General features: G+C 57.0%; 1 protein-coding gene across 2 annotated transcripts in view; it reads right to left on the bottom strand.

Moving 5' to 3' along the window:
• Nucleotides 1-12,985, bottom strand: part of PMFBP1 (polyamine modulated factor 1 binding protein 1) — a 145,772-nt gene that overhangs the window by 52,409 nt on the left and 80,378 nt on the right. For both annotated transcript variants that reach the window (XM_059714012.1, XM_059714013.1), the window contains one exon: nt 7,251-7,318. In XM_059714012.1, the coding sequence (XP_059569995.1) occupies nt 7,251-7,318 (68 nt within the window). The remainder of the gene's footprint in view (nt 1-7,250; nt 7,319-12,985) is intronic.

Raw genomic sequence — 12,985 nt, 5'->3', positions numbered from 1 at the left:
ATCCACCCCCACCTGGCCTGGCAGAGCCTCCTTCTAGTGACCAAGAGGGGCAGGGCACATCCTGCCACGGGGGAGTCCCATACACCCTGCCCTGGCGTTCAGGCACAGCGCACAGCAGAGACACCAGCTTCACGGCTGTCGCTGCCCTTGCAGGAGCTCAGGCAGTGCCCCCCACCATGGGGCAGAGGGAGCACATCATACACATCTGACAAGAAACGGGGGAAGGGGCAAGGCAGACAGGGCATCCTCTGGCCCTCATGAGCGGGTTTCCCCGAAGGAGGATTGTCAGGAGAGCGGCAGAGACCACAGTGGCTCCCAGAGGCCCATGTGCCTGTCAGAGGAGGGGTCAGGCTCTCCTGAAGGGATGGGGTGCCTGGCTGCACAGGCACACGGGTGGCGGCACAGCAGGGCAGCGCGCCAAGCGGAGGGACGCTGGGGAGGTGTGACCTGAAGGGGCACGATGTGACCTCCCCCTGGAGCAGGACGTGCCTGGGTTTCCCTGCAGACCGCGGCCCAGCAAGCACGGGGGAGCACTGCCGGTCCCTCCTCGCACAGAGGCTGCTCCTGGTGCTCTTCCTGGCTGGCGCTGGGCGCAGGCAGAGCGGGGCCGCGGGAGCCGCTGCCCCATGCAGTGCCCACCCAGGCAGACTGTGCTGCCTGTCAAGCACGGCTGGCGCTCTGCTAGCAGGAAGCCAGGAGGGCATCCAGTGGGTAGGCAGGGCTGGGAAAGCAGCAGCCATTTCCCCACTTGTCTGTGCAGTCAGCAAGTCACAGCCAGAGACATGAACTCCATTGTCTGCATGTTCGTTTGCAGCGAGGGACTCAACAGCTGGGTACGAGGAGCGACAGACACTGAAGAGAGCCCACAAGCAAGATGCCGTTACAACACAACCAGCCCCGAGCCCGTGCGTGGGATGCGGGCGGTCGGGAGCTGTCCACTGCACTGTGCTGCTGCGGCAGTGATGAAGCAACAACCCTCCACAACAGCACTGGGGGAAGGAAATCACCTGGAAGGCTTCACGTGTGCCCGAGCTCTTGCTCGCACGCTCGCTCTCTTCCACACGCACAGAATGAGCAGATCTCGGCTCTGCCTATTGGGAACCTCAACCCTCAGGCTAACCCTAAAGCAAGCATTAACCTACTTACTGCACCCTCAGGCAGTTTGCAGGGGCAGGAAGCTGAGTGCTTGGGGAACAAGGTGAGCAGAGCTCGGCATTTAGCTGCACTGCCCTGTGATCACCTGAGGATGACAATACGAACAACTCACTGTATTAGCAAAGGAGTCGGGGGAGCCCCGCCATTTTTCAGCTGATTCCCCGACAAGGCTGGAGAAAGGTCATGCTGTTGAAACGCAGCATCGCTGCTTTGAGAGAAGGACTGCTGCCGCAGCTTTAAAGCCTTGAACCTCTGCTAACAGGTGGGGAGTAGAGGCCCAGTGAGCCTTAGTGCAGTTGTCATCCCCCCTCCCCTGCCCTTTGCGAGGCAGAGTGCAGCCCCCAGCCACCCCGGCACAGGGACCTCTCGGGGGTCACAGCAAAGCCAGGAAACAGAGGGGCTGCTCCGCTCCATCAGGCCTGGCCCTGGGAATACAGGAGACACGCAGCTGGACAGCATGCGGGGCCCTCGCTGCCTGGGGCTCTGCTCACGTGGAGCTCTGCCTGCCAGCGCTCTTCAGTTGGGCTGCACACGGTCACAAGACCCCCTGCAAAACGAGTCTTGCTCCTGCCGTGTGACCAGCTCAGTGAACCCACTCGCCGTCTCCCGCACGGCTCGTCACCCGGGGTCTCGGGAGCAAGCTGCATTGCTGCTGTCCAGGCACCTGTGGCACAGCACTGGCAGGTCCAGCCCGAGGACTCTCAGCAAATGGCTGTCCCCCACCCTGCTTCCGGATTTCCAGCCGCGTTTTCCAGTCCTTCCATGTTCGTCTATCCATAGGTAGCCCCATTACACCACGTGCAAGTAAGCAGGCCTGAGGTGCAGCACGAGCTAATACCTGTGCTCAGGCCTTCCGAAATTCAGGGCCTGTGCATCACGCTGAGCCTGGCTTGTGCCTTGAAGATGCCATGGGGGTCTCTGAAGAGCCGGCATCCTCCTGAGCGACAGCAGCCCTCGGAGCGTGCTGGGCCCGAGGCTCACGGGGACCCTGGCATTGCTCTGTGCCTGCTAAGGGGTCGGGTGCATGGAGCCTGCGCGAGTCCCTGGTACCAGCAGCGAAGACTAGTGGCCCAAGGAGCTTCAGGGGCACTCTGATGCCAAGCCAAAGCAGGTGCTATCTCCACATGCATCTGCTTCCACTTGACCCCACATCCAGGGGAACATTTTCTCCTCACTCCCACCTCATGCTAGAGCAAAGGAAATACAAGGTCCAAGCCACCCTGCTTGACTTTTCCTTCCCCACATATGCTGTCAGTGCCCTATGAGTGAGCAGCCTGCCTCCTCTTAAAGCCTGTAGTAAGCTTTAATCTACTTAGCTGGGATTAATGAGAGATTTGTTAAAGACTTAAAGATTCCACACACTTTGCTCACCGCTGTTAGTGACAGACATCAGGCAATCAGCCCGACGCAGTCAGGTCATTGCCAAGCACAGGCACTCGGCAGGCACCGGAGCTGCGGTGACTTGGTACTGGGATGCCGAGAGCGTCCTGGCAGAGGTCTGCAGGGGACGTGCGGGAAGAGACGCGACAGGACCCATGTGCCCCACAATCCTCTGAGGGCGAGGCTGGTGCCGCAGATTGTAGCTGTGCCTCTCGGGCCTGCCATTGCTGCAGCGCGTCTCTGCGATGCCTTCCAAGGCCTGTGTTTCCCCAATGGATGCAAGTGGCATCTTCCACGGGCCCACCGGGCAGCAGCACCTCCCAGGACTTCAGGAAGGGGGAAGAGACTGCTTCAGGAGGCGATGCAAGCACGTGCAAGGTGGGAAGGAAGTCCGGGCCTCTGGCCACCTCACAGCCACTTTTCTGACTCAAAGGATCCCGCTGGCCTCCAGTGGCCCAAGGTCTTCTCGCAGCAGCACCAGAAGACGAAGCGCACCCTCCCCTACGGTGCTACCCCCTGCCCTGCCCTAAGCAGGCAGATGATTTCTCTTTGCTGGTGACCAGCCTCCCTCCAGTCACCAGGGCTGCAGCACTGGTGCTCTGCACTCGCATCCCGCTGCACACGGGGCTAACACCTGCTGCTTGCCAGAGGACCCCGTTGCCACCTCCACACCCCCACAGGGCACGCTCCACGCACTCACTGCTCAGGCTGCAGGCAGGGTCTCAGCTCTGTTGGTGAGGACCTGTTGGTCGGGGGCACAGCTGGGGCTGCTGGCCGATGCCGCCTCTCACACAGGAAGAAGGCAGTGCACACTGAGGCTTGTGCAAGGCTCCACTCTGCAGCCTACAGGTGTGCAAGGCTGTCACTGTTTTCTTCACCTGTCGCCTTCCCTTCCACATCTCCTGTCCTCCTGGGGACAGGCAGCTCTTGTCTTGGGGTCCTTTGCACTATTTCACTCGCATACAGCAAGGCAGGATGGCATAGTCATCGTTAACGTTGCAGGTGTGCTCTGCCCTATACGGCTGAAGTCAAGCCTTGCTGCACAGCCAGTGCTGGTAAACGTGGTGCATTTCCATAACTTCCCAAAGTGAGTTCTGACTTTACACACCCCGATGAAACCCCCATGAATTATGCATTCCCCAGTGAAGGCAGCTATTCACACTCACCAGCTCTTCTTTGGCGCTAGAAGAGCTGAAGGCACACTTGGTTTTTACACAACAAGCTGGACTCGTGTGGAAAGCTAAACACCTTTCCCTGCCGGAAAGCAGCTTCTTGGCCCACCTGGACATAGGGGACCCAAGGCCAAGAGCTGCTGCCAGCCCCGACCTCTCTGCCTTCTGCGGCAAGGTCAGCTTGCACAGCGCGCAGTTCCTCTGCACATAACGTGTCACTGCCAAAGCACGCAGTGCACTTTGTGATCAAAACGACTCCCACCTGGACCACGGAGCCCGGTGTGTTCCCACACTTCACAGCCTGCCCGCCTGGCTGGCTCCGACAAGCCTCTCCAAGCACACGAGCCCTGGTGCCCAGGGGAACGTGAAGCACAGAAAGAGCCTCAATACCTGCCCTCCGCTTTCAGAGCACTCTGAAGGCTGGTCATTGATACTAGAAACAGCTCCAGCTACGAAGCTCCAGGACTCCTGTTCTGCACAGTGGCACCAGCAGCTCTTCAAAAAGGCAGGCATAGATCCCTCGCTCAAAGCACGAGCTGGGCACGACCCATGTCAAACACCACCATGGCCAGGAGTCCCAAGCACCAGTCCCTGACACACAGCGCCCATGAGCTGGATCATCTCAGAGCCCCGTTGGAAGGAGCAGCCTCTTCTCCCCAGTGTCCCCAGTCAGAACAAGTGAACGGCAGCTGGGATCACCCTTCCTTCTTCCTTTCCAATGGGTCAAGGAGCCCAGTGCGCCAGTCGAAGGGGCTGTGGAGAACTCACGAGTGAGAGGGGAGGCACAGAAAGGAAGCATGTGTGTGGCAGGGAGATGGAGAGAGAAAGGGGAGCTTCGCCTCTTGTGGGTTAATGAGCATTTGGCAGTGCAACGTCTGCTGCTGCAACCAGGGAACACTTGGAGGAGACTGCTCAGAGCCCTCCTGGCAGGGCAGCCAGCCAAGCCGCCTTCCCCGCGTCTCGCAGGCTCACTTTTTATAAATTATGGGAAACACTTTTAGACAGACACTGGCACTCATAAATTATACAGCCCATTTGCATATTCCAGTCATGAGACATTATGCAAATGTGACCTGATTTGCATAATGGATTCCTCTCGTCGCTTCACTTGCTTCATGCTTTTAAAAAACAAAATGAAATAAAATGAAAGCACGAAAGGTGAAAGCAGCAAGTTCCCAGCACTGCCACGTCCCCTAACTGCATTGTCCCCCACCCTTCGCGCAGCAGAGACCAGGGCGCGGGAGAGCGCAAGGGAAAACAAAGCGCTCCCGTGGTAAATTTGGATCGTAATTACAATGAACCAACTTTCCCCTGGTTGAGATTCCTCCCCACAAGCAATGCATCTGAGCCAATTAGGGAGAAAAAACAGCACAGGGACGCAGCACCAACGCAGGGAAGACGAAAGCGTTCCCACTCCCCACCCCACCGCTCCCAGTGCCTTGGGATGGGGAGCCCTCTCCTCCGAGCCACCCAGCGAAAGGCGGCAGGCAGCGAGAGGGCATTTGTTACCACCAGCCTGGGGGGCAGGGGGAGACTTGCTCCCGCGGAAACTTCCGCAGAGCTTGCATTTCTAAAGGGAGGGTGGGCAAGGGGAGGTGCGAGGTGGGTTGTTGTGATTATTTATAACAAACTCGAATGGCAACACATTGTGGAGGACGAGGCAGTGGCACGTCGGCTCCCATCAGCCGTACTCCAATAAGCAGGCACGGCTCTCTCAGCCGTTGCTAGTTTTGCTGCGGGCTTTTCCCTGCCCCCCTGCACCAGCGCGAAAGGCAGAATTGTGCCAAGCGGCTGGCGTCTGTACCCTGTGGGAAAAGTTAACTGTAATTCTTCAGCTTTTAAAATCAATTAACCCATGTGTTAATTAACGTCAAGTCGACGGGAGGAGGGGGAGGAGGGGAGGGAGGGAGGGAGGGAGGGAGGAAAGAAGAAAAGCTGCAAGGGCGGATGGCAGAAGAGTTGGCACAGTGCCATCCATTCAGTGGCAACGCCACAGTTCCGTGTGATAACAGCAGCGGGTATATGTTACGGGGGCCCTGTATGCGGGCCAGACAGTGCGGTAAAGCTAAGGGAGATTATCCAGACCCCCAGGAGCAAACAGCAAGCAGCAACCGAAGGCGCGAGTGCCAGGATTACAGACTAGGTTCTTCCAGCGCGAGCCCTGCCTTGGACACAGGCACTCGGCGACGGGGAACCGGGGCACTCCCCCGCCAGCCAGGCACAGCTCTGACTTCCAGCACTTTTTCCCCCCTTTAAACGTCATTCTGCCGCAGCGGAGCCAGCACAACGGATGCTTTCACACCCGGTGAGACAAAGGCCGTCGTCTCCGCCATGACACCGCTCCGCTCCAAGCCGAGGCCAGCATCCTGGAGTCTTTAAAAATAATGGGGAAGAGGCAACACCAGCAACGATGCCAGCAAAAGGGAACACCACAACAAGCAGCCCCTTGTGCCCATCCTCCGTGCCAGGGGCAATTTGGGCATCTGTCGCAGCAGACGGTGTTCGTGTGGGGCTTTTTTTTTTTTTTTTTTTTTTGCAAGCTGTTGGCGTGTTTGCCATTCAGGTTCGTTTATAATTAACTCCAAAAAGAGCCCACCCAGCCCAGTCAACAACAAACAAAAGGGAGTAGCCGATATCGATGGAGAAATGCCATAGGAAGCTGCAAGAATGCAGCCTACAGCTGATGCCATTTGCCATTCGGAGAACCTCAGGGAAAGATGCCAATTCTGCAGCTTGGGAGAGACACAGAGAAGGGAGCACAGAGGTCTCCAAACAGGGCTCCGAAGGAAGGAAGGAGGGAAGGAAGGAAGGAAGGAAGCAAGCAAGCAAGCAAGGAAGGAAGGAAGGAATGCTGCTCTTGCAGGGCAGGCTCATAAAGGCATACAGCCTCTGCTGGGAGGAGAGGGAATGTTTACAGACAAGTGGAGCAATGCCTAGCTGTGTATGCACACACGCACACAACTGCGTGTGCATGGACATGCACGCACACACAGCCGGAGACACCTTCAAACGTGTAGATGTGTATCCATGTGATGTGTGTGTGTGTGTACATCTGTGTGTACACGAGTGTCTATGTGTTTGTGTGTGCGCGCGCGCGTGTACACGCATACATATGTATACACAGAGATTCATATGCATGTGTGTACGAGAGAAAGAGAGAAAGAGAGGAGGGAGAGAGCGAGTGAGCTGCATGCCGTGTGTGCATGTGGGTATACTTCCCACTTTTTGACCCAGGTATACACAGAAGACAAAATAAAAATCATACTCCAGCAGCAAGCAGGCAGTCAGAGATTTATCTACATTCACTGCTATCACCAGGGAGATGAATGGGGCCGAGCTGGAGCCCTTTACAAGATCCACTATGGGAGTGAAGGAGGAGGAGGCATGCCACACAGACATGCACAAACTTGAAGACAGAGAGATTTGGAAGGTGCTACTTGTGCAGCCCAGGTGGCACACCGGAGGGTGCGCAGGGGAGAGCGCCACACACGCTCGGTGGGGTCTGCAGGGCGCCTGGGCTCCAGGGGACAGCTGGCTACTTACGTTGTCTGCGTTGCTGTGGATCCTGAAAGGTGTTCTGTTGGCACCGGGCGCTGAGCCAGGGACGGGCGCTGGAAACAAAAGGGAGAGACAAAAAATAAAGTCACGCAACGGGAATATTAATTGCCTCTCGTGCGGATTTTACAAAATACACAAACTGTTTTCTTTCCTTATTTTTTTTTTCTTTTTTTTCTTTTTACATGGATTGGCGCGCGTCCCCTCTGCACGGAAAATACTAGCGTGGGATTTACAGCCCAGCTACAGGGCTCGGGATTAACAGCGCTGGCATCTTTTGGGCATATTTTTCCTTTTAATGAATGAGCTTTCGCTGTTAATGAGGAATAATCGTTTGGCTAATGAGCTTTGAAACATTAAGAGAAAAGAGGTTTTTTTCCCCGTTAATCGCCCTGGTGCGACCGCATGGATGGATTACAAAAGACAGCAGTAGAAGCGCAGTACAAAGGGGGGACGTCTCCCGGAGTGGGATAAATGCAGAGATGGGTGATGCGTCCCTGCATCTCTCCGTCCTTCTCTCTCTCTCTCTCACTCTGCCAACTGCTATGGGTTTCCATAACTCTGCAATCAAAGTGGATGTTTGGGAAAGATTATTACAGTCAAACAGCGGAGCGTCGGCTGTTAATGTCTCCAGTGTTTAATCATCATACAGTAGAATGGTTTTATGCATATTTCATTTGCATATCATTAAACCGCGTTAGCGTGGGACATTCAGAGCCAGGAGAGGTACAAAGTTGGGGGGGGGGAGAGTGAGAGCAAGCGAGTGAGCGAGCGAGCGAGCGAGCGAGCGAGAGAGAGAGGGGAAGGTCCCTGTGATGCCTATCTTCAAAAGCCAGGGACTCGTTCCATGATCTCTCCTCTACTTTTACTAAAATCATTATGACTTGGAAACCTTTGAAGTTGGATATAACCTTGGATTCTTCTAATTCCAGCAGTGATGTATTAAAAAGGGGGAAATGGTGCCGCGCTAGACATTTAAAGGAATATAAACACCAGTGGTATGGAAATAGGAGCTCTTTGGGGAACGCACTGGCAGAGTCAGCCACAGCTTCGACAAACACCACACTTTGGGTTCATATTAATAAAGGACATCACAGTAACACAACAGAAACGAAGACAACATACACATGAACACAGGGATTATATTTCTCTCGTTTTGTTTTGGTTTGCTTTTTTAGGTAAAGAGGAGGATGGAGCCAGCGGTAATTTATACCCGACCTAGCGAACAGTTGCCTCTTTTTGTATTTCTTCTTCTTTTTCTCTCTTGCGCTTGGGAGAGGGGTGTTGTCACTGCTGAAGTGATTAATCAATTATTTGGTAGCTAAGATCTTTCTCCACTGGCACTGGCCAGGGAAGGAAGCTGGTGGCTGGGGGGAGGAACACAGTGGGCTCTTTGTAGATCTTATACATGCACAACATATTAATTGGGGTCTTTATAAGGCTTCCTCAATAGACTATTTCATTCCTGGTAAAACAGCAGCTGGTTCGCCACTGTTGGCGACTCTTCAAACATCACTTTTGCTGGGGGCTGTTCCGCCGCTGTCTGTTGTGTTGTTTTATTTTCCCTCTGGACAGCAGGAGCTGCGGCCGTGATGCTACCTCGCTACCCGGAGGCTCTGAACCGCGCGGGCACATTTGGATCTCGGACATTTCCTCGTACTGCGTGCACAACTCCATTGGAAAATGAAACGCTGGTTTATCATTTCACTGCTCCCCGGCGCCCCTCCCCTGCATCTCTTCTCCAAAGCTTTGTCTTGGCTATGAATATTCAGATGAGCCATGATGTGATTACACTGTACAATTACTTGTGTCCATGGTGGTGGCGAAGGAGCTGAGGAAAGGCAGAGCCAGGCTGGCTTGGAGCTTGGTCAGGGTTTGTTTTCTGTATTTTTCCTATCTCCGTGGCGCTGCGGCACATGCAGATGTCGCTGTTGTTCTTTATAAAGTCCTAATGATATGCGAAAGCATAACGACCCCATTTGGGTGCAAAGCATCTACGAAATATTAAGGGTGGGGGGGGGGGGAGAGAAAATCCTGACTGAAGGAATGTCCACATAAATTATTTTTATTTAAATGAGCTGGAAGGAGGAGGTGGCAAGTCGGAAGAAGTCACATGGAATACATGCATAGTATTAATATGCAGAAAGGTTATCACCAAGGAGAAGAGGCGCCGCGGCGCAGAGCTCGAGATGCACGGGCTCATTAGGGAGCGGCACGGCCCGCTGCACCATGGGCTTATCTACCCGCGCTCCTGTTGGAGCCGCAGCCCCACACGCACGCGCTGCCAGGGGCCTCTTCCGGCATGGCAAGCTGGCTGCCCAGAGAATTCCCAGTTCCATTCAGAAATGTCTCCAAGGGCATGTGCCAGGCGGGAGGAAGGGAGGGAGGGAGGGGAGAAGAGCAAACCCGGGGTGAGGCGGTTTCGTGTCGCAGTTGTGCAGCACAGACAGGTCCCAACGAAACAGCCCGGAGGGTGGAGCGAGAACGCCGCCGTGCACACCTGGCACAGCGAGCACCCTGGGCTGGCGAGGGCCAGGCTCAGACGTGCGTCCAGGGGCAGGGGCACAGAGCAGCAGCAGAGCGGGGGTCCCTGCCCGGCTGGCTTTGTTCCATGGCTGCTGGAAGGCCAGACGCAGGCTCCAGCATGGCGCTGGCATGGCTCAGCAGTCTGCGGAAGGGGGGCCTCCTTTGCCGTCATGAGCAGCTGATGCTTCGACAGGGTGGACGGAGCCCTCCCTCTGTGCAGCAAATAGGCCAGATCCTCCTGTCAGCTCAGCCCTGGCTTTGGGAGTTTCTTCCCAGCTAGTTTCAGCTCTCAGTGGAAAATCAGCATGTGCAGGCAGCATGAGGCTGATTAGAGGTTCTTCTAGGAGGACTGTTCCTCAGAGCAGCTGGGGAACAAGGGGCTGAACAGCAATGCCAGAGGTACAAGGAACCAGCGTCGAACCGCTGCAGGCCGCGGGGCTCCACATCCCCACCACGGATCCGTGTCTGGGGGTGTGTACCCACAACCAGAGCACGAGCAGCTCCCACGGCGGCAACAGCATGGGCTGAGCTGGAGTAGCAGCCGGAGCTGCTCTCCAGAGAGAGGCCTTTGTTCTTCTCCCTGCCGCGAAAGCAGGCGGTGCTCAGAGAACAGAGCCAGCCAGGTGGGCTCTGCCACGAAGAGAAATCCACCGTCACCCCATGCCGCAGGGAGAGACCCGCTCAGCTGCTCCTGAAACGCAATGGGCCGGGTAAACCAGCTCGGTTCCCCAGCTGCACGGGCCGCCCCCTCTTCACATGGCCATGTGTTTGAGGCTGCTGTAGCCAGGGTTAAGCTGGCCCTGCCCAAGCAGGGAGCAGTGCAGAAGTGAGCACAGGAGAGGATGGCGGACAGGGGAGCGCTGTCCTCTGGCTCCGATCGGAGGCTGGCAGCCGTGAGGAGCCCGTGCACCCTGTGGAGAGGATGACGGCCCTGGGTCAGCGCTCCCCTGCTAGGCGGCAGTGAGCACCGCCAGGACGAGACAATAGCGTCGGCAGAGGGGTATGAGAGTTAGCTTGGCACTGGGGCTGAATGAAGCTGTTGCAACAGTCGTCCCAGAACCACTAAGAGACTGCCAGGATGGAGAGCCGGAGGCTGGCCTCCCGGATGGAGCAGATCACCAGTTCTCTGAGAAGCACTCCCTGAGGCCTGGACCGCCGGGCCAAAGTCATGGCCCTCCATCCTTAGCATCGGCAAACCCAGTCTCACAGGAGCACAGTCCAGGAGAGAGCTGCCATTCTGCCTTGCCGTGAGACAGGCCATATGCTTTCACCCAAATACCCTCTACAGGCCCGAGGACTGACCTAGGCCAAACATTTTAGCCTCCACAGAACTAAAGCCCAGACAGAGAACAAGAGTCCCAGGAGCCACCAACCAGGTCCCCTGCAACAGCAGAGGCTGGCTGGACAGGAGATGCCCAGGTGATCCTAACCAGCAGTCTTGAGCCCGGGTTACAGAGCAAAATGATGCCAGCCCAGCTGATCTGGGGGGAAAACTTCCTCCTGATACCACACACCAGCCGGAGCTGAAGAAAGGATCTGCTGTATGCCGCAGCGCACTGGCACTTACGCTCAGCACACCGACACCAGGGCTGGCGCCTGTGCTCGGCACACATCACAAGCCGTGCGGGGAAAGCCCCGCAGCGACCGGGATGTGACAACGTTCACGAAGCTACTACACGAGCACTGGTGAGAAGTGGCTCGGTGCTGCCAGGCTGCGTACCTCCATGACCCTGTGCCTGGGCCAGGGTGCGAGGGTCACGGATGTCCTGGGAAAGGGGGAGAGATGCCCACCTTTTTCCTCACTAGGCGTGGGCGTCTTGAGGCAGGACTAGCTCCTCTCACCATCAGGGGAAGAGGTCGGTGTAACGAGGCCTCAGTCCCCACACCAGTCTCTTTGGCACCACAGCCCCCAGCTGTTTTGGGTGGGTCAAGGGGTAGAGACAGCCGAGGTCTGAAAGCAACCGTGCCTCATGTGTGGGAGCTAGGCCTCCCGTCTGACTGTGTGGTACAAGAGGGGCAGGGGTGTGGGAGGAGGAGCCCCCCTGCCTGGGCCTGGGCTCAGGTGCGAACTGCTGCCGCTGCACCCCTTCCCCAGAGGAAGGGCTCTTCCTAACAGCGTGTGCAGACAGGCGCATGCTACACCCGGGGCTGGGCTGGGTCCCAAAGCTGCAGGCGCTGTGCTCGGGAAAGCCTAGCTGCGAGCACTAAACTCCCAGGGCTGCACCCTGAAAACACAGCCCAGCCGGCTCCGAGACTGGCTGGAGCACCGCGCAGCAGCTGCAGTTTCCCCAAACGTGACAGCGAACCCCGGACCCAGATCCCTACACCCGCTCCGCTGTGCTCCCAGGAGCCTGCACCACCTGCCATGGCTTCTCTACGCTCTCGGCTGGACGGCAGGGAGCGCAGGGTGGCCGGCAGCTTGCCAGATGGATCGGGGAGGGAGACGTCAGACCCAGGTTGACTGGGCCCCGGCTGGGGAGGTGGCAGCCCCTTCCCACACGTGGCTGAAGGTGGCTTGTCATGCGGGATGGGGAGGAAGGGCGGTGCCAAGAGGATCACAGGGGACACGTCCTGGCAGCACGGGCCGTAGCTCTGTAGCTGAAGGCGCTGAGCCTGCCTCACACCGGGGCGCGGGAGCCGGTCCACAAGAGCCTCGTAAAGAGCAGGCTGTGATCCAGGCCGGTGCTGGTGCAAGGGGTCACCTAAGGGAAGGGAGGCCGCGTGGCTCGCCTGCATCAGCTGCGCAGGGGACGTGCAAGGCACGATGCAGCAGGGCCAGGGTCGTGGTGAGTGGGGGGTCATCGCAAGAACCCAGCTCCTGCCTCCAACGCAGACGTGGCAGAGCAAGCAAGGAAGGGAGCACTAAGAGCAGTCGCAAGAAAGCAAGGATATGCTGGGATCATAGAAAAGCAGGGGTCCTTTAGTCCAACGCCTGCCCAAGGCAGGATCATCCCTGCCCAAACCAGCCACACAGTCTTGTCTAACCTACTGCTAAAGCTACACACTCAGCCTGTCCCACAGCTACGGGGCAGAGCGCCCAAACCTGCCACGGACAAAGCAGGGGGGTGAGAGCTGTCAGCATCCTGCTCCCGGGAGGGTTGTTAAAAACCCTTGAGAGATCCAGAGAGGAGAGTCACAACCCTGGGACAGAGGAGACAAAACCTCCACCAGGCTCCCCCCACTCCTTTGTATCCTCC

Source organism: Alligator mississippiensis, chromosome 10 (genome assembly GCF_030867095.1).
Source record: "Alligator mississippiensis isolate rAllMis1 chromosome 10, rAllMis1, whole genome shotgun sequence".
NCBI lineage: Eukaryota > Metazoa > Chordata > Crocodylia > Alligatoridae > Alligator > Alligator mississippiensis.
Note: the sequence above shows the minus strand (reverse complement) of the source record. Positions and strands in the feature narration are given on the sequence as shown.